This window comes from Manis javanica, chromosome 2 (assembly GCF_040802235.1).
Source record: "Manis javanica isolate MJ-LG chromosome 2, MJ_LKY, whole genome shotgun sequence".
NCBI classification, from domain to species: domain Eukaryota; kingdom Metazoa; phylum Chordata; class Mammalia; order Pholidota; family Manidae; genus Manis; species Manis javanica.
In genome coordinates, this window is record NC_133157.1 from 222,810,409 (window position 1) to 222,836,023 (window position 25,615).

At 50.6% G+C, this 25,615-nt stretch overlaps 2 protein-coding genes across 2 annotated transcripts; both read left to right on the top strand.

Moving 5' to 3' along the window:
• The first annotated feature begins 12,325 nt into the window (after window positions 1-12,325).
• Window positions 12,326-15,870, top strand: LOC108389425 (ly-6/neurotoxin-like protein 1). The gene is made up of 4 exons (XM_017647906.3): window positions 12,326-12,458; window positions 13,293-13,486; window positions 13,680-13,781; window positions 13,978-15,870. The coding sequence occupies exons 2-4, from the start codon at window positions 13,435-13,437 to the stop codon at window positions 14,172-14,174; spliced, it is 351 nt and encodes a 116-aa protein (XP_017503395.1). The 5' UTR covers window positions 12,326-12,458; window positions 13,293-13,434; the 3' UTR covers window positions 14,175-15,870.
• A 159-nt stretch (window positions 15,871-16,029) lies between these two features.
• SLURP2 (secreted LY6/PLAUR domain containing 2) lies at window positions 16,030-23,946 on the top strand. The gene is made up of 2 exons (XM_073220591.1): window positions 16,030-17,727; window positions 21,905-23,946. The coding sequence occupies exons 1-2, from the start codon at window positions 17,468-17,470 to the stop codon at window positions 22,272-22,274; spliced, it is 630 nt and encodes a 209-aa protein (XP_073076692.1). The 5' UTR covers window positions 16,030-17,467; the 3' UTR covers window positions 22,275-23,946.
• The last annotated feature ends 1,669 nt before the right edge of the window (window positions 23,947-25,615 follow it).

Sequence of the window (25,615 nt, forward strand, 5' to 3'; positions counted from 1 at the left end):
TTTACCTGTCTTTGCATTTAAAGAATGGTTCAGTCTGTTTTTTATCCAAACTGATAATATCTGCTTTTTTTTTTTTTTTTTTTTTTTTTTTGAGAGGGCATCTCTCATATTTATTGATCAAATGGTTGTTAACAACAATAAAATTCAGTATAGGGGGGTCAATGCTCAATGTACAATCATTAATCCATCTCAAGCCTAATTCTCGTCAGTCTCCAATCTTCTGAAGCATAACGAACAAGTTCTTACATGGTGAACGAATTCTTACAGAGTGAATAAATTCTTACATGGTGAACAGTACAAGGGCAGTCATCACAGAAACTTTCGGTTTTGATCATGCAATATGACCTATAAACCATCAGGTCAAATATGAATATTCATTTGATTTTTGTACTTGATTTATATGTTGATCCCACATTTCTCCTATTATTATTATTATTTTTATTTTTAATAAAATGCTGAAGTGGTAGGTAGATGCAAGATAAAGGTAGAAAACATAGTTTAGTGCTGTAAGAAGGCAAATGTAGATGATCAGATGATCAGGTGTGTGCCTATGGACTAAGTATTAATCCAGGCTAGACAAGGGCAGCAAAACATCCACGGATGCAGAAGATTTCTCTCAAAGCAGGGGGGGTGAGGTTCTGAGCCTCACCTCTGTTGATCCCCAAATTCTCACCTGATGGCCCCCCTGCGACTGTGCCTGTCTTAGGTTGTTCCTCCCTTGAGGAATCTTACCCGTCTCTGGCTAACCAGTCATCTTCCGGGGCCATACAGGGAAATGTAAAGTTGGTAAGTGAGAGAGAAGCCATATTGTTTGCAAAGGTTAGCTTTTTACTTCTTTGCAGATTTATGCCCTGTGGCTTCTATGCCCAGCACTTGTCTCGAGGTATCTTTACCACCTGGAGGAATTATGATACTCGGTAAATTCGATATGAGGCACGAATTCTATTTAAGGTTTGTAATTAGGAAGGAAGAAGAAAAGCTATAGATGTAGCATATGAAGGAAACTTGGGAGGATTGATTATTTCTTTGACATATCTTCTTGTATAGTACCTTAAGTATGTATAGGTTTTAAACTACTAACTAATTTGCACACACATATTGACATAATAGGAATACGGTGACATAAACAAAGCAAATCTATAATTACCAGCCATCTCCAGTGAAGCCAAGAAAACCATTTAGGCACCCTAGGCATTTGTGAAAATTTATCTATGATATGATGGATATTTTCCAACTGTACTTGAACCATCAGACAAATTGAAGCAGCCCATTTCTGGGATCTGTTCACATCCCATATGTTCTTTTAACCATAGATAGTCTATAGTCATGAGATTTTGGGGTGCTACAACTTGCACCCCTCCCAACTCCTGGTTGAGTTCCAACAGTACAGATCCAGTCAAATTCGTTGTCTCACTGTATGCACATGCCAGCCTAGACATCTCCCTCCTCCTTCTCATGGCAAGTCCAGGAGATGGTGGGCTGGATGCAGCCACAACCGCAGCATCGTCCGGATCCCTGTGGAGGCTTTTTGATGATCATCCCCCGGCATGAGTCCTCCAGAGAGTGCTGATGCCGGAAGCTCCTCCTCATATCGTATCTTAGTTCATTTTCTGGGTATCCAAGCTAGGCCTTGATCTTCTGCATAGAAACAAACAGACCCTTTGCCCACACTTTGACATGCCCTCTATACCACTGTGCAGAACTCATTGGAGGTCAGCACACAGTAACTGCTTTTTTTTTTTTTTTTTTAATTAAGAGAAAGGAATATTATCAGAAAAGAGTACCTCCATAGCTGATCATCTGACACCCTTTAAGTGATCAACATTAAGGATATTTAAAGCATGCGTTGATCTTTGATTTACCAATAGTTTTATCCTGTTAAGGAGTAATCCCCCTTTTCTTTCTTTCTTTCTTTTTTTTTTTTTTAAATTTTTAATCTACACTTACCTGAAGAATACTATGTTTACTATGCTCTCCCCTATATCAGGTCCCCCCTAACAACCACATTACGGTTACTGTCCATCAGCTTAGCAAAATGTTGTAGAGTCACTACTTGTCCTCTCTGTGTTGTGCAGCCCACCCTCCCCTTTCTCCCTCCCCCCCATGCATGCTAATCTTAATACCCCCCTTCTTCTTCCCCCCCCTTATCCCTCCCTGCCCACCCATCCTCCCCAGTTCCTTTCCCTTTGGTACCTGTTAGTCCATTTTTGGGTTCTGTAATTCTGCTGCTGTTTTGTTCCTTCAGTTTTTCCTTTGTTCCTATACTCCTCAGATGAGTGAAATCATTTGGTATTTCTCTTTCTCCGCTTGGCTTATTTCACTGAGCATAATACTCTCCAGCTCCATCCATGTTGCTGCAAATGGTTGGATTTTTCCACTTCTTATGGCTGAGTAGTATTCCATTGTGTATATGTACCACATCTTCTTTATCCATTCATCTACAGATGGACATTTAGGTTGCTTCCAATTCTTGGCTATTGTAAATAGTGCTGCGATAAACATAGGAGTGCATCTGTCTTTCTCAAACTTGATTGCTGCGTTCTTAGGGTAAATTCCTAGGAGTGGAATTCCTGGGTCAAATGGTAGGTCTGTTTTGAGCATTTTGATGCACCTCCATACTGCTTTCCACAATGGTTGAACTAATTTACATTCCCACCAGCAGTGTAGGAGGGTTCCCCTTTCTCCACAGCCTCGCCAACATTTGTTGTTGTTTGTCTTTTGGATGGCAGCTATCCTTACTGGTGTGAGGTGATACCTCATTGTAGTTTTAATTTGCATTTCTCTGATAATTAGCGATGTGGAGCATCTTTTCATGTGTCTCTTGGCCATCTGTATTTCTTTTTTGGAGAACTGTCTGTTCAGTTCCTCTGCCCATTTTTTAATTGGGTTATTTGTTTTTTGTTTGTTGAGGCGTGTGAGCTCTTTATATATTCTGGACGTCAAGCCTTTATCAGATCTGTCATTTTCAAATATATTCTCCCATACTGTAGGGTTCCTTTTTGTTCTATTGATGGTGTCTTTCGCTGTACAGAAGCTTTTCAGCTTAATGTAGTCCCACTTGCTCATTTTTGCTGTTGTTTTCCTTGCACGGGGAGATATGTTCAAGAAGAGATCACTCATGTTTATGTCTAAGAGGTTTTTGCCTATGTTTTTTTCCAAGAGTTTAATGGTTTCGTGACTTACATTCAGGTCTTTGATCCATTTTGAGTTTACCTTTGTATATGGGGTTAGACAATGGTCCAGTTTCATTCTCCTACATGTAGCTGTCCAGTTTTGCCAGCACCATCTGTTGAAGAGACTGTCATTTTGCCATTGTATGTCCATGGCTCCTTTATCAAATATTAATTGACCATATATGTTTGGGTTAATTTCTGGGGTCTCTAATCTGTTCCACTGGTCTGTGGCTCTGTTCTTGTGCCAGTACCAAATTGTCTTGATTACTATGGCTTTGTAGTAGAGCTTGAAGTTGGGGAGTGAGATCCCCCCTACTTTATTCTTCTTTTTCAGGATTGCTTTGGCTATTCGGGGTCTTTGGTGTTTCCATATGAATTTTTGAATTATTTGTTCCAATTCATTGAAGAATGTTGCTGGTAATTTGAGAGGGATTGCATCAAATTTGTATATTGCTTTTGGCAGGATGGCCATTTTGACGATATTAATTCTTCCTAGCCATGAGCATGGGATGAGTTTCCATTTATTAGTGTCCCCTTTAATTTCTCTTAAGAGTGACTTGTAGTTTTCAGAGTATAAGTCTTTCACTTCCTTGGTTAGGTTTATTCCTAGGTATTTTATTCTTTTTGATGCAATGGTGAATGGAATTGTTTTCCTGATTTCTCTTTCTATTGATTCGTTGTTAGTGTATAGGAAAGCTACAGATTTCTGTGTGTTGATTTTGTATCCTGCAACTTTGCTGTATTCCGATATCAGTTCTAGTAGTTTTGGAGTGGAGTCTTTAGGGTTTTTTATGTACAGTATCATATCATCTGCAAATAGTGACAGTTTAACTTCTTCTTTACCAATCTGGATTCCTTGTATTTCTTTGTTTTGTCTGATTGCCGTGGCTAGGACCTCCAGTACTATGTTAAATAACAGTGGGGAGAGTGGGCATCCCTGTCTGGTTCCCGATCTCAGTGGAAATGCTTTCAGCTTCTCGCTGTTCAGTATAATGCTGGCTGTGGGTTTATCATATATGGCCTTTATTATGTTGAGGTACTTGCCCTCTATTCCCATTTTGCTGAGAGTTTTTATCATGAATGGATGTTGAATTTTGTCAAATGCTTTTTCAGCATCTATGGAGATGATCATGTGGTTTTTGTCTTTCTTTTTGTTGATGTGGTGGATGATGTTGATGGATTTTCGAATGTTGTACCATCCTTGCATCCCTGGGATGAACCCCACTTGGTCATGGTGTATGATCCTTTTGATATACTGTTGAATTCTGTTTGCTAATATTTTATTGAGTATTTTTGCATCTACGTTCATCAGGGATATTGGTCTGTAATTTTCTTTTTTGGTGGGGTCTTTGCCTGGTTTTGGTATTAGGGTGATGTTGGCTTCATAGAATGAGTTTGGGAGTATTCCCTCTTCTTCTATTTTGTGGAACACTTTAAGGAGAATGGGTATTATGTCTTCTCTGTGTGTCTGATAAAATTCCGAGGTAAATCCGTCCGGCCCCGGGGTTTTGTTCTTGGGTAGTTTTTTGATTACTGTTTCAATTTCTTTGCTTGTAATTGGTTTGTTTAACTTTTGTGTTTCTTCCTTGGTCAGTCTTGGGAGGTTGTATTTTTCTAGGAAGTTGTCCATTTCTTCTAGGTTTTCCAGCTTGTTGGCATATAGGTTTTCATAGTAGTCTTTAATAATTCTTTGTATTTCTGTGGAGTCTGTCGTGATTTTTCCATTCTCATTTCTGATTATGTTGATTTGTGTTGACTCTCTTTTTCTCTTAATAAGTTGGGCTAGAGGCTTATCTATTTTGTTTATTTTCTCAAAGAACCAGCTCTTGGTTTCGTTGATTTTTGCTATTGTTTTATTCTTCTCAATTTTGTTTATTTCTTCTCTGATCTTTATTATGTCCCTCCTTCTGCTGACTTTAGGCCTCATTTGTTCTTCTTTTTCCAGTTTTAATAATTGTGATGTTAGACTATTCATTTGGGATTGTTCTTCCTTCTTCAAGTGTGCCTGGATTGCTATATACTTTCCTCTTAAGACTGCTTTCGCTGCATCCCACAGAAGTTGGGGCTTAGTGTTGTTGTTGTCATTTGTTTCTATATATTCCTTGATCTCTATTTTGATTTGTTCATTGATCCATTGATTATTTAGTAGCATGTTGTTAAGCCTCCATGTGTTTGTGAGCCTTTTTGTTTTCTTTGTAGAATTTATTTCTACTTTCATACCTTTGTGGTCTGAAAAATTGGTTGGTAGAATTTCAATGTTTTGGAATTTACTGAGGCTCTTTTTGTGAGCTAGTATGTGGTCTATTCTGGAGAATGTTCCATGTGCACTTGAGAAGAATGTATATCCTGTTGCTTTTGGATGTAGAGTTCTATAGATGTCTATTAGGTCCATCTGTTCTAGTGTGTTGTTCAGTGCCTGTGTGTCTTTACTTATTTTCTGCCCGGTGGATCTATCCTTTGGGGTGAGTGGTGTGTTGAAGTCTCCTACAATGAATGCATTGCAGTCTATTTCCCTCTTTAGTTCTGTTAGTATTTGCTTCACATATGCTGGTGCTCCTGTATTGGGTGCATATATATTTAGAATGGTTATATCCTCTTGTTGGACTAAGCCCTTTATCATTATGTAGTGGCCTTCTTTATCTCTTGTTACTTTCTTTGTTTTGAAGTCTATTTTGTCTGATATTAGTACTGCAACCCCTGCTTTCTTCTCACTGTTGTTTGCCTGAAATATGTTTTTCCATCCCTTGACTTTTAGTCTATGCTTATCTTTGGGTTTAAGGTGAGTTTCTTGTAAGCAGCATATAGATGGGTCTTGCTTTTTTATCCATTCTATTACTCTATGTCTTTTGATTGGTGCATTAAGTCCATTTACATTTAGGGTGACTATTGAAAGATATGTACTTATTGCCATTGCAGGCTTTAGATTCGTGGTTACCAAAGGTTCAAGGTTAGCTTCTTTAGTATCTTACTGCCTAACTTAGCTCGCTTATTGAGCTGTTATATACACTGTCTGGAGAGTCTTTTCTTCTCTCCCTTCTTATTCCTCCTCCTCCATTCTTCATATGTTGTGTGTTTTGTTCTGTGCTCTTTTTAGGGGTGCTCCCATCTAGAGCAGTCCCTGTAGGATGCCCTGTAGAGGTGGTTTGTGGGAAGCAAATTCCCTCAGCTTTTGCTTGTCTGGGAATTGTTTGATCCCACCATCATATTTAAATGATAGTCGTGCTGGATACAGTATCCTTGGTTCAAGGCCCTTCTGTTTCATTGCATTAAGTATATCATGCCATTCTCTTCTGGCCTGTAGGGTTTCTGTTGAGAAGTCTGATGTTAGCCTGATTGGTTTTCCTTTATAGGTGACCTTTTTCTCTCTAGCTGCCTTTAAAACTCTTTCCTTGTCCTTGATCCTTGCCATTTTAATTATTATGTGTCTTGGTGTTGTCCTCCTTGGATCCTTTCTGTTGGGGGTTCTGTATAATTCCATGGTCTGTTCGATTATTTCCTCCCCCAGTTTGGGGAAGTTTTCAGCAATTATTTCTTCAAAGACCCTTTCTATCCCTTTTCCTCTTTCTTCCTCTTCTGGTATCCCTATAATACGAATGTTTTTCCTTTTGTATTGGTCACATATTTCTCTTAGTGTTGTTTCATTCCTGGAGATCCTTTTATCTCTCTCTATGTCAGCTTCTATACGTTCCTGTTCTCTGGCTTCTATTCCTTCAATGGCCTCTTGCATCTTATCCATTCTGCTTATAAATCCTTCCAGGGATTGTTTCACTTCTGTGATCTCTTTCCTGACATCTGTGATCTCCTTCCGGACTTCATCCCACTGCTCTTGCATTTTTCTCTGCATCTCATCCCACTGCTCTTGCATTTTTCTCTGCATCTCATCCCATTGCTCTTGCATTTTTTTCTGCATCTCTGTCAGCATGTTCATGATTTTTATTTTGAATTCTTTTTCAGGAGGACTAGTTAGGTCTGTCTCCTTCTCAGGTGTTGTCTCTGTGATCTTTGTCTGCCTGTAGTTTTGCCTTTTCATGGTGATAGAGATAGTCTGCAGAGCTGGTACAAGTGACCGCTGGAAGAGCTTCCCTTCTTGTTGGTTTGTAGCCTTTTCCTGGGAGAATAGCGACCTCTAGTGGCTTGTGCTGGGCAGCTGTGCGCAGACAGGGCTTCTGCTTCCTGCCCAGTTGCTTTGGGGTTTATCTCCACTGTTGCTGTGGGCTTGGCCTGGCTGGGGCTGTTCCTCCAAAATGGTGGAGCCCCGTTAGAGGGGGAGCAGCCAGGAGACTATTTATCTCCGTAAGGGGCCTCTGTGCTCCCTGCTGCCCAGGGGGTTAGAGTGCCCAGAGATCCCCAGATTCCCTGCTTCTGGTCTAAGTGACCTGTCCTGCCCCTTTAAGATTTCCAAAAAGCACTCTCCAAACCAAAACAACAACAGCAACAATGAGAGAGGGAACAGAAAGGAAAAAAAAAAGAAAAAACACGCGATTTTTTTTTTTTTTCCTCAGGTGCCGGTCCCAGGCACCCGCGCACTGGTCCTGCTGCCCTGTCTCCCTAGCACCAGGGTCCCTGTCCTTTCAAGGCTTCCAAAAAGCACCCACCCACCGGTCCCGCAGGGAAGGAACGCTCAATATTCTTTGTCCTCAGGCACTGGTCCCACGCACCCGCTCACCAGTCCTGCCGCCCTGCCTCCCTAGCACCGGGGTCCCTGTCCCTTCAAGGCTTCCAAAAAGCACTTGGCAAAAAGAGAGAAAAAAAAGGGGAAAAACGCGCGATTTCTTCCGTCCTCAGGTGCTGGTCTCAGGCACCCACCCACCGGTCCCACAGGGAAAAATGCGGGATATTCTTTGTCCTCAGGTGCCGGTCCCAGGCACCCGCTCACCAGTCCCGCCGCCCTGCCTCCCTAGCACCGGGGTCCCTGTCCCTTTTAGGCTTCCAAAAAGCACTCGCAGAAAAGAGAAAAAAAAAAGGGGAAAAACGCGCGATTTCCTCTGTCCTCAAGTGCCGGTCTCAGGCACCCACCCACCGGTCCCGCAGGGAAAAACGGGGGATATTCTTTGTCCTCAGGCGCCGGTCCCAGCCACCCGCTCACCAGTCCTGCCACCGTGCCTCCCTAGCACTGGGGTCCCCGTCCCTTCAAGGCTTCCAAAAAGCGCTTGCCAAAAAGAGAAAAAAAAAAAAAAAAAGGGGAAAAACGCGCGACCTCCTCCGTCCTCAGGCACCAGTCTCAGGCACCCGCCCCCAGGTCTCGCAGGGAGAAACGCGGGATATTCTTTGTCCTCCGGCGCTGTTCCCAGGCACCTCCTCACCGGTCCCGCCACCCTGCCTCCCCAGCAACGGGGGCCCGTCCCTCTAAGGCTTCCAAAAAGCGCTCGCCAAAAAAAAAAACTGCTCCGGTTTCTCTCCACCCGCCGTGAGCCGGGGGGAGGGGCGCTCGGGTCCCGCCGGGCTGGGGCTTGTATCTTACCCCCTTCACAAGGCGCTGGGTTCTTGCAGGTGTGGATGTGGTCTGGATGTTGTCCTGTGTCCTGTGGTCTCTATTTTAGGAAGATTTTTCTTTGTTATATTTTCATAGCTCTATGTGTTTTTGGGAGGAGATTTCCACTGCTCTACTCACGCCGCCATCTTGGCTCCCCAACCAATATCTGCTTTTTAATTGGACTGTTTAGACCATTAATATTTAGTGTAAGTATTGACATAATTGGATTTAAATCTCCCACCTTAGCTTTTGTTTCCTATTTATTGCATCTGTTTCTTCATTTCCTTTTCTTTTCTTGCCTTCTTTTGGATTAATTGAACATTTTTAAGACACTTTTTATCTTCCTTATTGACTTTTTTTGGCTACAACTCTTTGTTATGTCTTTGCCGGGATGGCTGTAGGTTTTACAATATATATGCATCTTTGACTGATCAGTCTCCATTTAAGTAATATTATACCACTTCACATAATGTAATAATCTTACATTTCCCTTCCATTCTTTCCCTTCCCACATATTATTGTTGTCATATATATACTTCTAAATATGCTTTTTTAATTACATTAGAAAACAATTTTATTCTGAAGATAAAAGAGACATGAGAAGATCAAGTTTTACAATTTTTATATAGCATTTCAACCAATATTAACTACTTTCTTTTCTTTTAACCCTTAATTATTGATTTTTGTTTTAAGCAATTATCTTTTGAGAAAAATTTAATAATGAAAAAATTCTTTAAATATCCCACGTATTTTCTTTTTCCACAACTTTGATTCATGTGTTAAGATTGTTCTCATTCTAGTCTTGGAAGGTGATACATAGGTCACCATGTGCAGGCCTTCCTCTTTTCCCAGTATGAGCTTAAGTGCTGCTTTCCTTCTAAATGCAGCTTTAGCTGCGCCCACTAGCTTTGCTATGTTGTGTTTTCATTTTCATTCAACTGGAAATTCTTTGTTTCCTTTTGAATTTCTCCTTGTTTAGAGATATGTTGCTCAGTTTCTAAGTATTTGGGCACCTTATGGACACGCTTCTGTTCTTATTTTATAATTTAATTCCACTGTCGTCCAAGAAAATAATTTGTATCATTTCAAACCTTGTACATTTATTGAGACTCGTTTCATGGCCCAGAATATGGTCTGTCTTGGTAAATGATCTGAATATACTTGAAAAGAAGGCTTCCTTCTGCGGGTTGGAGGGCCCTCCACCCACCAAGCAGGGCACGGGACCGTAGGGGCGCCCCCGTCCAGTAGCCTCCCACCAGTTTTTCAGTGGCGAGAAGTGAAATCTCTGGCTAAAAGGGTGGACTTTCTTTACCGTTTTCAGTTCTGTCAGACTTTTTTTTCATGTAGTTGGAAGCTCAACTGTTAGGTGCATGAACACAGAATCGCCATATCTCAGGGAGGAATCCTTTATGGCTGTGTCATGTCCCTCTTTATTCCTGATTATAGCCTTTGCTCTAAAACCCACTTTGCCTGATATAGACGGAGGCGCCTCTGCCTTCTTTGGGCCAGCGCAGCACATCTTTCCTACGCGTGGACTGTCAGCTTCTCTGCGGTTTTCTATGTGCAGTGCGTTTCCTGAGGATGGCACATACTCGGCTCTTTCTCTTTTTATCCAACCTTTTCTTAAATAACTTCTGCTTTTTAACTGGGGTGTTTGGGGCACTTCGTGGGCTTACTGGTGTAGCTGGGTGAAGTCTCTCAGTCGGCCATGTCCTCTGTCTCACTGTTCTTCCCCTCCTCCCTCTTTCTCTGCATTCTCTTTGATTAGCAGATCAATTTTTCGTGATTTGATCTTATCTCCTCTGTTGCTTTAGTAGGTAGAGCTCTTTCATTTTTTCTTTTTATGTGGTTCCTTTCGTGTTTCTAGTGCACATCTTTAACTTATTCTAGTTTATGTCCAAGAAATACACCATTTCTCATGTTATGTAATACATTTATAACAGCACACTTCTGTTTTCCCTCTGCTGGCCTACCTCTGCTATTATCATCATACAATTTCCTTCTACATTTGCTAGAAATTCCATAATACATTATTATATTGCTTTAAGCAGTCACTACCTTCTGAAGTAATTTACAAAGAAGAAACTCCCTTCTTCCCATTCTAGGTGTCCTTCATTTCTCTGTGAAGGTGTGTGCGTATGGTGCGACCGCCCATGCACCTGCAGGACAATTCAGTTCCTATAGGGCTGGCACCACCGGGGAATCCCTCCGGGCTCTGCATGTCTGAGAAAGTCCCTGTCACCTGCACTTCTCAGGGGTGCTCTTACTGGGCACAGAATTCTTCATTGCTCGTTTGGTCGTGCTTTCTGGCTCTTCAAACCTGGCTTCATGGTACTGGCTGCCTTTTGGCCCTCGATGCCTCCTATCACCTGCTGGTGCCATCTGCCCCTCCCTCTGGCTGTAAAATCAGATCGTAATGCATGCTGGTGCAGTTTTCTTATAGTTCTTGTGCTCAGCCTTTTGGGTTTCTGGATTCTGTGGGTTCACAGTTCTTGCAAACCTGAAAATTCTTGACCATTATTCTTTGAACTGGTTCTTTCCCTTCTCCCTCCCCTCTCCTGGGACTCAGATCTCATGTATGGGTCCACTTGAGGCTGTCCCACAGCAGCCTGAGGCCCTGTCCATGTTTCCAGCCTTTTTCTGTGGCTCCTGTTTCACAGTCACAACACCTGCTTTGCAAGCCCATGATCCTCTATCCGCAGTCTGATCTGCTGCTAGTCCCCACCAGTGAGTTTTTCATCTCAGACCCCTTTTTCATCTTTAGAAGTTCAATTTGTGTCAATTTGTGTCTCCTCTATCTTCTTAAATATATAAAATGTAATATGTTTTAATGCACTTATCTACTCACACTATTGTCTGTGGCACTTGGTTTTTCCTAAAGACTTTTTTCCTTATATTTTCCTGCTTCTGTGCATGCCTGGTGTTTTCAGTTGGTTGTCAGACATTTAGTTGGATGACTTTTACATTGTTGGGAGCTAGATTATTTTTTCTTTTAAATCATTTTTAGTTTTGAGCTAGGATGCGATTAAGTTTCTTGGCAACAACTGGGCTCCTCGAGGCTTGCTTTTACACTTTGTCAGGCGGGATCACGTATGGTCTTTAATCTCCGGCTGAGTTGGCCCCAGGATTGAGGCAAATTCCTTCTGAGCACCCGCCTCTCGCCCACCCTGCCGAGTACTCGGACACTGTCCGAAGGTTTCCCCGCCGCTCAGCGGGTGAGTTGTCCCGGCCCCCGGCGGGCTCTGGGCGCAGATTTGCCGGCTCCTCCCCAGCGGTTCCTCACGAATCCTGGGGCAGGTTCGGCAAACGCCTGTGCGGACGACGCCCGGCTGCGGATCCCGGAGCCTCCGACCTCCGCCGCGGCCCTGCCGGTGAACCCTGGCAGCCTCGCCTCCCGGCCCTGCACTCCGACCCCGCACTCCGGGAGGCGCGGGCTCCCTCGGGGCCCTCCCCACGCCGCGGCCAGGGCTCCTTCGCTCCAGGATCACTGCTCGGTGCTGCCCGCCGGCCTTGTCTGAAAAACGTGGCTTCTTTTTTGCCCCATTTCTTAGTATCCAGTTCCTCTTAATTCACGTAGCTGGCCACCCACGGTGGCGGACGGGCTAGGGTCCCAGCCCAGCAGAGGAGAAAGCCCGTGGGGGGCGGGGCCTGGCGCAGCCGGAGCAGGGGGCGGGGCAGGCCCGGGGCGGGGGCGGGGCCTGCGGTGATCCCAGAGCTCCGAGGCTGCGGAGCTCGCGGTGCGGAGCTGTCACCGCGGGGCTCACCGACAGACGCGCTGTCAGACCCAGGGAGGGGCCGGCGAGCGGCCGCGGGTGAGTCCCGGGCGCAGCGGAGGCTCATTGTGGTGAAGGTCACAGATGAGGTCGCCCCGACACCCTCGCCCGAGCTTGGGACCGCAGTGTTTTGGGCGGGCCTCTCCGGGAGGGGGCGGGTAGTGCCGGAGCCTCAGGCCCGGCCTTACTCAGGCCTTTGGCACCCCGAGGTCGACGACCGGAACGTGGGGCATGGAAGAGGGAGCTGTTGTTCTCAGGAAGGGGGAGCCTCATTTAGCCTCCCCGGGACTGGGACGCGGGCCAAATATCCCCGTGGGGGGCGGGGGTTCCCAGCCTTTCCCCCGAATCCTTTCCCAGAGGGCGGGCACCTCCATTCCGGGCGCCAGATCCCGATCGTGCAGCCCTGCCTGTGGCTGCCCTCGTGTCTGGGGGCTACACGCAAAGGCACGTCCGCGCAAGCTGGACATTGCTGCCCGGAGCGCCCGCGGTGGCGAGGGCTCAGACCTGAGAGCCGGACGGGCCTCTGCAGGTCTCCCTGGCAGAGAGGCCCCCAGCTGGGCCCTGAAAGCAGCAGGAAGTGGGAACCCAGGAGCAAAGGGGAGGGGGCGCAGCTAGGAGAGACCACCCCTCAGGCCCAGTCCTGCCCCAGACTGTCACCCGGTACCACGGCTGGGTGCCAAGCTCGCCTCGCCTCTGCGTGAAGCCCCACCCCCGGCCCACACCTCCTCCCGCACCTACACAGGTCTCCTGCATCTGCACTGTCTGGTTGGAGCGTCCCACCGTGGCTCTCTTCCCTTCCCACATCATGGTCTCCTCTCCCTGATGCCCAGGCTGAGCTGTGTGGCTCCTCTGTCCTTGTCGCCCCCTGTGCAGGGCTGCAGCAGCTCCAGGAGGCCAGGCGCTGTCAGAGGGCAGGGCGTGTCTGAGCCCCTCTGCCCTGCCCCGCCCCAGCCTGAGCTGACTCAAGGACCGGCCGTCCACCACCTACTTCTGCTCTGCCTTCTCGCCTCCAGGCATGGCGCCCCTGCTTGCCCTGTTCCTGGTGGCCCTGGTGGGCCTACCTGTGGGTGAGCTGGATGGAGGAGGGGATACTGATAGACTGTTTGGGTTGAAAGCGGGGAGGAAAGCCTGGAGCTCCCAATGGCCCCCTCCTGCACTGTTCTGCCCTTGAGGGGATGGCACCTGGTCTGACAGGCTGGAGGAGGGGTCTCTTCCTATACTCTGACCCCGTTCCCCTTCTGCCCACCCCATGGCTCCTAGCCCAGGCTCTGGACTGCCACGTGTGTGCCTACAATGGAGAGAACTGTTTCAACCCCATGCGCTGCCCAGCCACGGTCACCTACTGCATGACCACACGCACCTGTGAGTCCATGGGGTGCCCCCAACAGCCTTTACTGAGGAGCATGTGGGGGCACTCTTCCCTGCCCATTGGGGGACAAGAGGGAGGCTCCCATCTGCCCCCAGGAGTCTTTCTGGTTGAGGGGACCCTGCTGGAGGGCATGTGGGGGTTGGGCCAACCCCTGGTCCAGCCCCTCTCAGGGTCCTGGCCCCCCTGCAGACTACACCCCGACCAGGATGAAGGTGAGCAAGTCATGTGTGCCCAGCTGCTTCGAGACGGTGTATGACGGCTACTCCAAGCACGCGTCCACCACATCCTGCTGCCAGTATGACCTCTGTAATGGTGCGGGCCTCTCCATGCTGGGGACCCTGACCCTGGTCCCCATACTTCTGGCTACCCTCTGGGGTCTGCTCTAAGGCCCCACCCACCCACTCAAGGACAAAGCTCTGAGAGGCACAACCCCCACCTGACCCCCTGTCCCCTTGAGATTCCCAAAGCCACACCGAGGACCGTCTGCGAGACTGAACCTCCCCAGCTAACAGGGCCTTTGCTCCCAGGCCAAGATCTTTCATTTTCAAGAGACTGGTGTGTGGCTGCACCTCCCAGAAGTGTCTGGCCTTGATGGGAGAGGTTGGCCCCTCCTCTGTCCATAGATGGGGGCATCTGGGAAAGTGTGGTGTTCATGCGGGGTCCTCAGGCAGTGAAAGAACATGGATCTGAAGGGAGCCTTGGCCCACTTCTGCAAGCCCTGGGAGCAGGGCCCTGCTCCAGTCTGCCCAGTGGGTGTGCTGCAGGGTAAAGGGAGGGGAGGGACCCATGAAGGTGCAGGTAGCCCTGGGAAGGGCTCTCCGGGGCGCTAGGAAGGCTCTCTTTGAGCCTCTGGTTATGGCCAGGAGCTGCCCAGGGCAGGTGGCAAAGAGGGCCCGGTTAGGAAGGTCTTTGTCCCTTCAGCTGTCCAGGGAGCAGTGCCAGGCCCATGTGTCCAGGCAGCCCTTGGCGGGGGAGAGAGGTCTCTTGGCCTAAAGAGGCTCCCAAGGCCTCTCCAGCTGGTTCAGGTCCTGGGAGGGGTCCTTTCTTTCCCCCTTTGCCAAATCCTTTACCTCCCCCAGCCTGCTTTCCCCCCACCCCCCACTGGCACTGGGCTGGGGTGCAGGGCCTGAGGCAGCTGGCAGGCACGTGGGCGCCCGGTAGGCAGGCTGGCTATATTTGGTGGTGCCTGAACACTGACTCCAGGGCTATTTTGGGCTGGGAAGGAAGGGAGCTGAGCGGTGGGCTGACTCGGTCCTGGTCTTCAGCCCCAGCAGGGCCTGGCAGTGGAGCTCGGCCCTTTATGGAGGGAGGCAAGCTGCAGCTCGGTGCCCTAGGGGCTGCACCCATCCAAGTCAGAAGCAGGGTGGGTGGGGGGCTCTATCCTTAAGCCAGAGCCGGTGCCCCTCGTGGACACTAGGGACTGCATTGGCCCACAGGAGGGCAAGGGGAGGCAGAGTCAGGGATAGAGGAGGAGGAGAGGGAAGAGGGTCCTGGGGCAGAGTAGTTGTGGGCAGAGGAAGCCAGATCCACCCTGAGCTCTCATACCCAAAGGACCCTCAGGGGTGGGCATCCTTGGGGAAGTGATTGGACTCCCCTACAGAGCAGGGTTGGGGCCAGTGCAGGCCCTGGCTGGGAGGGAGAGCAGAGGTCGGCACACCTGGGCCTCCAGCCCCAGCTGCCCATGACCTTCAACTCTGGGAAGCAATCATTATACCCTGCTTATATGAGTTCTGTGTTCTGAGTCAGGTGGCATCCTAGGCCAGAGCTGGCAGGAGCCACTGCACCAGGTACTCCCTCCCTCCCACTAGGTGGTGATGGGTTAGAGCTCTGCCTGGCTGCCAGTGGGCTGGGGCCTGGAGCACAGGAAGCCCGGATGGATAGGGAGTTGGGGGTGTGGATGGGGTTGCTTCTCTTCTGTCCCACTTCCAAGGTCTGGGCACTTCTCTGCCCCTGCTGGTGGCTCATGCATGGGAACTGCCCTCAGGCCATAGCCCCTGGCTTGCTCATGTTGCGCTCCTCAGAGGAGCCCCATCAGAGTAATGACGATTCATTACTCATCAAATGAATAAATAGGTGAATAAACCTGTCTGTCCTTCTTTGTCCCCGCCAGCCACCTCAGTCTGCACTCAGCTCTGCCTTTCCAGGCTGGTCGGGCTAGTCTTGGTGGCTCTGTCAGTCCTGAACTGTGTCCACCCTACCTTGCCCAATCTGGACCTCAGAGCCAGCCCTGGCATGGGGCCAGGGGACAGCCATGGGCAGGGAAGAAGCAGGAGAGATAGGAGGCTCCTGAGGCTCACTGGGAGTACCTCGTCCCTCTGAGAGGAGTCCCTGGGGAAGGCTGAGGCAGGCCAGACCCAGGGAAGCCATCCCACCAGCCAAGCTCCTGGCTCCTGACCTGCCTCTGTCTCTCTGCCCAGGAGCAGGGTCTGACTGAGTCCACCCAGCTCCCAGCCCCAAGGACCCCACCAGACAGAGGGGTGGACAAAAGCCACTTGGGCAATCAGAGCAGACACACAGGGGCCCTGGGATGGCAGAGCTGGTCCCCCGAGGGCAGTCACCTGCTCTGATCCTGCAGTGCCCCAGCCCCTGCCAGCTCTGGGTGGATCACTTCTCCTGCATCTGGCTCTGGCTTTCATTTATCCTAGAGCTCCTTTTAGTACTAAGGGCCTTTCTGTTACCCCTGCCCCTGGGAAAGCACCCAGTAGTCCTGGGCCCCAGAGTATGATTACAGTGGTAACCATGACCCCTCGGCCCTCCCAGCAAGGCAGGCAGGTCCCAGCCCCTTCTCAGGGAAGGCCCATTTGTCAGGCAGGATGGCTGAGGGCACATGGGGGCTCTTCAGAGGGCAGCTGGTCATCTGACTGACTCTCGGGGTGTCCTGGAGAAGGTTTCCAGTTCTACCCAGCACTAAGCTTCCTTTGCATGTTTAGGAGTGAGAGGTGGTGTGGATAAAATGAGGGTTCCTGTGGCCAGGATTCTCACCTGGCCCTGGTTGACTAGCTCACTGCACACCTGTGGGCAATCTGACTCTGTATAAAGAGCTCCACCCAGTGCTCTGGGCGTGACACGGTGGCACGGCTGCAAGACTGCAGGAGAGCAGGGCAGAGGCTGGAGTGGTGGCAGCACCGAGGACAGAGGCCCAGAGGACGGCTGTGCAGGACGACTGTGCAGTGAGGCCCAGAGGATGGCTGTGTGGACAGAGGGGCCCAGAGGACGGCTGTGCAGACAGAGGGGCCCAGAGGCAGAGACAGGCTTGCTGCATGCACTCACTCTGAGTGAATGGGATTCTAGTGACTGACCTGCCACCTAGAAATAAAGTTGGGTATAACCCTTTCACCCCCAAGAACGTTTTGCTGTCAATTTCTTTGGTCACATTGAATCCATAGCAAACTTGCCTGGGGCTGAAACCCATTGGCAAGACAGGTGGGTTCATCTGAGGGAGACCAGAGGCTCTGTGCTGAGGGTCTACCCTGAGCGAGCCTACCTTCTGTGATCCCCAGTCCTACAACCTGAGATTGATTATCCCACCTGATGGGCAGGGAACAAGCTTATGGGATTAAACTAGCCTCACCTGAGGGCTCACAGCCATCAAGCCTTGGGAGCCAGCTGGACCCCAGTGCTGCCCAGGCCCCAGCCCAGCTTCTTGGCTGATCTGACCACAGGGTGACTCAGACTGTGGATGGGGCTGGGCGGGAGCAGCAGCAGGTATAAGAGGCAGCTTGGGCTCCCTGGGAGCCTCACCTCTTCTCAGAAGAACATGCAGTGGCTCCTCGGACTCCTGCTGGCTGCTGCCTTGAACCTGGAGCTGGGTGAGTCCAGCGCCTCCTTCCCTGTCCTCCATCACTGCTCTAAGCCCATCCCTCCAGTCTTGGCCACCACTGAGCCCTGGGCTGTGACTCTTGTCTTGCCAATGTCTTGCAAGTTCACTATGGATTCAATGTGACCAAAGAAAATGACAGTAAAATGTTCTTGGGGTGAAAGGGTTTATTACCCGGCTTGTTCTCCCAGCAGTAGGTTGAACACTAGTGTCTCTGCCTCCACCAGGAGTATTGGGCCGAGCTCTCTATATAGTGCAATAATAGCTTATTGCCTACAGATGTGGAAGCAGTAGCTTAGCAACAGGGCCAGTTACGTCATCAAGTGGTTTAAGTTCAGTGAGGATCTTGGCCATAGGAACCCCAACTTCCCCACACTCCACCCCTCCAGGACTCTCACTTTACAATCTACACACTGTCAATCTTCTGCAATGGTCCCTGTGTGAGAAAGCTGGAGCACTGTAACCAGATTCCACAACAGCAACAGAGATTAACAAAAATTTAGAGATAATTAGGAAAATTAACATACAACAAGATTTTGATACAGGTAACAAAAAGTATAATAATCCTTAAGGCAGAGGAGGTCCCTAATCCACAAAGACCTTAGGAGTGATAAAACACATTTTAATGACACCAACATAGGCCAATCTTGTCCATCAGGTAGGATGCATGCAAGAGAGTGGTCCTGGGATAGGACTGTAGCAGGAAGGGGGCCTCGTCCAGGTCTAGCGTACCATACTTTTACTCCTTTCCCTGTGGGGGTTACTGAAGGGTCTATATATAGTGCTACTGGAGGTGCTTGTACTGGCCATAATGATGAAACAAAACTCCCTGGTAAGATGCTCCTACCTTCCTTCTGGCCATTCAGGATATACTACTGTGACCTTTGGGGGCCACTCTGCTATTATTCCAGGAATACTCAGGAGGCCAGCTTCCAGGCCTTGTCCCCAAGGTGCCAGGAGAGCCAGGCATCGTTGTCCATGTGTCAAAAGGTCAAAGGCCATGTCCACTCAATGGAGTCTCCGGGGTTCAGTGCAGTTGGTGCTGGCAGCAAGATGTTATTCTGGTGGCCAAACCTCGGCTTCAGTGATTCTGCCTTGGTTTGTACTTGCAGTTCTACAGGGGAGGCAGCCACATGTGTTAACATGTCTGTGGGGCTCAGGGCTCCCTTTTGGGGTCTCTTGTTCAAACACGATAGCATGGTCCATAAGTGGACTGACCATCCCTGCAGACTATTGGTATCTGACTTTAGTCCGGATTTTAACAAGCCATTGTGCCTCTCTCTCATGCCTGCTGTGGTAGGATTGTATGGCACATGAAACTTCCATTGGATTCCCAGATGTTGCACCCATTCTTGCAGTGTATGTCCAGTAAAATGGGTGCCCTAATCACTCTCAATTACCTGTGGTCGGCCATAGGTGGCAAAGAGACACTCCAGGCCTCTTTTGGTCATCTGCTGGTCTGCACAATGGGTAGGAAGAGCAACCAGAAGTCCAGTAGCTGTGTCCACACAAGTCATGGCATACCGATATCCTCTGACACAGGTAGAGGCCCAATATAGTCTATCTGCCATCTGACGAGGGGTATAGGCCCCTTAGCTATTGTCCCATGTTGCCATGGAACTCAGTGTAAGTCCCTTTTAGAGCATATGACACACCCTTGTCGAGCTCTCCTAACTTCCTCAAAGGCCAAAGCCAAGCCCCACCGACGGGCTACAGCCCACATTGTCTTTTGCCCTGCATGCAACAAGCGCTGATGTAACCATTGGGCTACATGAGAGACAGGCTTTCCTTCTAACCAACACATCTGGGCCAATTTATCGGCTTCATCATTTCCTGGGGATGCCAGTGGCAAATGACCCGTCACATGGTATACTGTAATTATTTGAGTCTGGCCACAGGCCCATAAGTCTTGCCACAATTGTTGCCCCCAAAGGGGTTGGCGACCAACCAGCCAGTTGGCATGGTACCAGATTGGTAGCCACAGGGTCAAGCCCTGATAGACAGCCCAGCTGTCAGTGCAGACAACTCTAGGGGAGGGTCCTGGCTGATCAGAAGCCACACAGCCCACAGCTCTGCCCATTGGCTGCTCTTCCCCTCACCATCTTCCATCTATATTGTCTCAGTCTTAGGATGGAAAGCCATGGCCCTCCACTTTGGGGGCTGCCCACGGCTGGAGCCATCTGTGGACCATGCATCTTCAGGTATAGGGGCTCTTCCCTCCCAATAGGGACTCTCTGCTGCTAATGGTTCAAAAGCAAGTTCTTCCTGCTTTCCACTGGTGTATGTCACCGGCCCCAATAAGCGTTGGAGCTCTTCACTCAAGGGGCTACTAGAGAGGGCAGTACGCTGCTGCAGGTAAGCACCCCACTTGGCCAGTGTGGGCGTTTGTGCCACACCACTCCCTGGCTTTTGGGTCCAATCTCATACCCAACCCAAGATGGGATAGGTGGTTATTACCTTTATAGGGGCCATTCCAGTGACGGGTTCTGTCGCCAGCAAGGCGTGATACAAAGCAGCCAGTTGTTTTTCTATCAAAGTGTGTCATACCTCTGCCCCTTTCCAGAGTTGTGACCAGAATCCAACGGGTTGGCAAGTTCGTTCAAGCCGCTGCCAGAGACCCCAGCCATAACCATCTTCAGTGACATGAACATTCAGCTCACAGGGCCTTGATGGGTCTGTCACACTCAAGGCCTGCACGGCCCTGACTGCCCATTTTGCTGTAATTAAAGGCAGATGCACATGGCTCATCCCAGTCCCACCTGATGCTCTTTCATACCAACCGGTATATGAGCTTCAGAATTTGTGCCAACTGCAGGATAAACACTCTCCAGTAGCCTAGAAGACCCCAAAACTCCTGTAGCAATGCTACAGTTGTAGGGGTAGGAAAGGCCTGGGCTTTGTCTATAACTGCTTCTGTTATAACTTTGGTCTTACCCGAACAGACGACCCCCAAGAATTTTACAGACAAACCAGGTCCCTGAACCTTGGTGCTGTTCACAGCCCATCCTTTCTCCTGTAGATGTTGCAGCAGTCTAGGTGCTGGACCTTCTAGATCTGAAAGAGAATCAGAGGTGAGCCTGAAATCATCAATATAATGGTACAGCCGCACAGTTGGTGGTTTCTCCCATGTAGCCAAGTCCTGGGCTACAAGTCCATGACAGATGGTGGGGCTGTGGAGGTGTCCCTGTGGGAGGATGGTGAAAGTCCACTGCCATCCTTCCCGCGTGAAGGCAAATCGTTCCTGACTTTCCTGCTCAATGTCAATGGAAAAGAAGGCATTAGCAAGATCTACCACAGGGTTGGGCACCACCGGCCGGGCCCCAAGTCCACAAGACTGGAGGAACCAGAGAACTAGAGGGTGGGAGGGAGTTTGATGCAAGAAACAGCAGGGGAGGAAGAGGACAGAAAGGAACAGACACAGAAAGGGACACAGGGACAGGCAGGCAGAACCGGCAGGGCAGAGTGGCTATGGGGCATGGTGCCCTGCCTGTGGCTGGAGGGCAGGGCTGATGGGCAGATCTTTATACAATGAGCTTAGTATTTCAAAAAACACTGAGGTTGTTCTCACAGGAAAAAAAACAAAACAGAAGCTTGCTAGCCTCCCAGAGCCACCCTCCTGGCTCAAGGGTTTCTGTTCCCATGTTTCCCTCCCTGCTGAGGCTCCTCACTCAGCCGCCAGAACTAAGGCCCCTGTGCATCTCAGGACCCCCAGAGGCATGTGGGCATGGCCAGGTCTTGGGGAGCCTCCCACTTCCCCCATCACAAGCTCACCCGAATGCCCTCTGGGTGAGGCCCAGAGCCCAGGCCCCTGCCTCTCTGCTCCGCGGGTGTGGAACCCCATCCTGCCCCACCTGGCCCAGGGCCTACCTGGGCGAAGGGATTCAGACAAGCCAGCTCCTGCCCCTGCAGTGACGTGCTGCGCCCGGGGTGGGTCACCTATATTCTGAGCAGTCCCACGGGACATCCTGAGAGAGAGGATGGCGGAGTCCAGTGTCAGGACCTCACCTGGCCCTTGGCTGAGACTTGGTGCATGGTGACCTTCTCAATCCCATATCTTGGGGGACCTGGAGCAGTCAGGCACTTCGAGATGAGGGACTAGGGCCCCTGAGAATGGGAGTGGGTGCACAGTGATGCAGGAGGTGCTGCAGCTGTGCCCTGTGTCATCCTTCTGTCCCTCTGCCTTGGCTACAGCCCAAGCCTTGCAGTGCCACCAGGGCGAGGGCTTCAGAGGGTGCTTCCACAAGTCCATGTGCCTGCCGGGCTCCAGCCACTGTGTCACCATCACCACCTGTGAGTCAGGGACATGCAGGGTGGGCTGGCCAGCGGAGGAGACCCTGGCTTGGAGGGGCCAGAGCCTGATCCAGACACCCAGCAAGTCAGGAGCAGAGCAGGGACAGTGCCCGCCCCTCGGTCCGGGAGAGAGCCTGAGCAAGGGGCTGGGGGGCGGGCCTCGGCTTGGCGGCTGGGGGCGGGGTATGCAGGCAGCTCAAAGCCTCAGGGAACCTGCAGAGCTTTTCTCCTGTCCACCCCAGAAGTCCACTCCAGCTTCAAGGACCTGTCTCTGGTCACCAAGATGTGCTACAGTGGCTGCCCTGACATCTCCACCCTGGGCCTGGGCCCCAGTACGTCCATCGCCTGCTGCCAGGCCAGCCTCTGCAGCCATGACTGACTGCCTCCTCCACTCCCAGCTGGTCACACTGCCCTGCCTCCCAGAGCCCACAGACCAGCCCTGGACCTCAGGCAGCCTCTGCTCCTGCTGCTCAGAAGGCAGCTGTGCTGGGGCCCTGGGGCTGGGGGCCCACAAGGAGCACCCTAACCCAGGGCAGGGGTCAGGCGGCTGGAGACTTAGGGGCTGCGCAGGAGTGGATCAGAGGAAGGGGACAGGCCCTGGGCAGAGGGAGGGGCCTTTGGGGCATAAGGAGATGGGAGGGCGGCGTGAAGGTGAGCAGACAGGTGAGAGGGTGAGCCTGGAGGCAGCCCCCCACCACATGCAAACACACGCGTACACACGCACATCAGCAAACACTTAGTTGTGGCTCCAGAGAGCCTCGGGCTGCAAGGTGGAGCAGGACCCCAGCAAGGGAGAGCACGCTTCTTCCCCAAGCACGCCGCCTGGCCCTCTCCTTGGCCTTTCTTATTCTCACCTTGGGAACATTCTCATGGAAGAAAACATGAAAAAGACAATGCAATCAGAGAGGTGCCCACCCAGGAGGTGTGCTGTCCCAGCAGAGAATGACCCAGCAGGAGTGGCAGGGAGGGTCCTCGCAGGGGGCGGGGAGGCTGGGGAGGCCCCAGTAGGCCCCCATGGAGCCAGGGCTGCTGACAGCGGCTCCTCACACTGGCAGGGTACACGGAGCCCTGGGAGCGGGCTCGGGGACCACCCCAGGAGATCACAAAGTCGGCTCCCACCTTCCCTCTTGTTGCATGGAGAGGCATTCAAATTGAATCAAAGATTTAGATCCAAAAAGAGATTTTTTAAATGACAGTTCAGATAGAAAAGAAAGACACATTCTTCAAATAATTGAAACAGTTACCAGATTTTGTCGTAGGTGTACCCGAGAGTCAGGACACACGATGTTCACACACTTATTCATGGGTGTCCACAGCCCCACTTTTCATAATAGTCAAAACATGGAAACCATCTAGATGCCCATGAATGAATAAGCTGTGGTCCACCCAAAGCACAGGGTGCCACCCAGCCATGAAAAGGAGCGAAGCCCCAACATGCTTCCACAGGCATGAGGCTGGAAAGCGTGACGCTCAGCGCAAAGAGCCAGGCATGATGACCACATCCTGTGCGCCTCCATGTGTGCAGGGTGCCCAGAGCCAGCAAACCCGCAGAGACAGGAGGTAGGTTAGAGGCAGCAGGGGGCTGGGGTGACAGCCTAAGAGCAGGGGCCTTCCTTTCTGTCCCTGAAACCCAGTGGTGAGGGTGTACGCCTCTGTGGAATCGTACGGCACGTGCGGGACATCAAGAAAGCTGTTACAAACTAAAAAGAAAAAAAGAAGAGCAATTTTTAAAAAGGAAAACAAGACACAAAATCCAGACTGAGAAATATTCATGACTGCATGAAAATGTAAAAGAAGTATGTGAAAAATACTATAAACCAAACTAAAAAATGGAAGGCAAAGTAGAAAATATTTGCCATACATATGAGAAAGGGATGATTCTTTTCCTATATAAAGAATGTTTACAAATCCACGAGCAGGGGCCGGGAGACCCGAGGAGCATAGCTCACTCAGAGCCAGAGGGAAGGCACGATGTTCCCATCCACAAGCAGCCACTAGGCCACGGGGCCAAAGGGCAGGGGCCTGCCCTCGGTGCCTGCTGGGAGACGAGCCACCTGGGGACAAAGTGGCATCATCTGTGAGACTCTAAGACGCCCCCAGAGTTGTGTTGAAGGCTGGCTCCTCAAAATGTCACAGGTGTCCCTGAGAGAGGGCCCCTGGACACACAGCCACGGCCTCCCCACTCCTGGGGCTTGAGAATCTGGTTTAAAGCAGGTCTCCCGAGGGAGGACTTGGTGAGACCTGGGTAAGGACCCTGGTAAAATAGTTGAGGATTTTGAGGCAGGGGTTCTGGGTCTTGGACTGCAAGCTATCATTTTATGGTTTCTGTTGAAGGGTCAATGGGTCTTTAGGGAAATTCCTGCGATGAATGGGATCTTCCTGGAAATCTGGAGGGGCTAAGTGTGGTGATGGAAACTGGGGAAGCCCCCATCTCATGTGCACTGAGCTCAGAGACACACAGGGAGGAGGAGGGAGCGGAAAGGTCACGGCTGAACGGTGTGAACGTGCTCACTGCACCAAGTGCTCATCAGACTGTGAGCAGCCTAGAGGCTGGCTGGCACAGAAGGGGCACTACATTAGGGCACGTCCAGATTGGACCCCTTCAGGAAGGACACAGAAGAAATGGGCTACGGTGGCTGCCTAGGGACACTTTCACACAGTTCGGGCACTTTGATCACAACATATAAACACAGACTTAAAAGCTACCACTCTGCACTGCCACACACCACACAGTGGCATGAGTGAGTGGGAGGCTGGGCAGGGACATTCCTGGCTTTTCTGGGGGGTTTGAAGAGACAGGCAGGCTGGGGAGGAGGCCATGCCTGACATACGGAACCAAAGTAGCAGAGCTCTGACCCTGGTCACATGCTGACCTTGGCCCTGGTCACACCTTGACCCTGGCCACACGCTGATCCTGACCTGGATGCCCCTATAGGAAATGAGGGTGTAGGCCTCTCAGCAGGGAGGCTCCTAGCCCAACCCAGGCCCTGGCTGGGCCACCTTCCTCCTGCCCTAAGTGGAGCTGCAACTTAGCAGAGAGGCTGGGCCTGGGGCACCTGGTGGGCTCAGGCAGAAACCCTAGGAGGAGCGAGTGCCTGGGGCCAACCAGCTGTGTGTTGGAATGGAAAGCATGTGGGGCCCTGGGTCTGAGGACAGAAGGATCTGGGCTGATCTGGGGCAGGCAAAGGAACTGGGCTAGGCCCGCAAGGAGCCTGAGCGTGTGCTAGGTGTCTAATCCAGTTAGTGCATCCAGCACCATGCAGGGTTACAGGGTGGCGGCCGGTGAAGTGTAAAATCAGACAGGCCCGCTGTTGCCCCGCTTTCACCCAGCCCTTGCTAGGTGGCCAGCTGCCAGGTGTCTCTACCTGCAACCAAACATAGTGGGCAGTGTGTCCCTCCAGAGCCGTGGTGAGGACAGCGAGAGCCAGGAGCAGAGCGTGTGACGCACGCTATGCTAGGGGTGACTGAGACGCACCACCCACCTGGGCCCCACCCAGTGCCCGGGGAGACGCAGGCAGGAAGACCAGGTCCAGATGGGGTGGATCCTGCAGGGAAGACAGACGTGTGGAAGGGCCACGGAGAGGCGGTGATGGGAGTCCCCAGCCAGACAATATTACTGCATTCTGGCAGCTGTAGGGCTTGGAAGAGGGGTGACAGGGTCACAGTGGACACACCCTGGGGGGCCAAAGTGGAGGCACCGCTCAGAGTCCCGTCTAAATC

Excerpts from the sequence above, each read along its gene's own strand:
- SLURP2 (XM_073220591.1), top strand. The coding sequence starts at position 17,468 with ATGGGGCTGGGCGGGAGCAGCAGCAGGTATAAGAGGCAGCTTGGGCTC. Across the intron at positions 17,728-21,904 it reads AAGTTCACTATGGATTCAAT|GGACATGCAGGGTGGGCTGG; the intron begins GTGACCAAAGAA and ends CCTGTGAGTCAG.
- LOC108389425 (XM_017647906.3), top strand. The coding sequence starts at position 13,435 with ATGGCGCCCCTGCTTGCCCTGTTCCTGGTGGCCCTGGTGGGCCTACCT. Across the intron at positions 13,487-13,679 it reads CCTGGTGGGCCTACCTGTGG|CCCAGGCTCTGGACTGCCAC; the intron begins GTGAGCTGGATG and ends CATGGCTCCTAG. Across the intron at positions 13,782-13,977 it reads CTGCATGACCACACGCACCT|ACTACACCCCGACCAGGATG; the intron begins GTGAGTCCATGG and ends GCCCCCCTGCAG.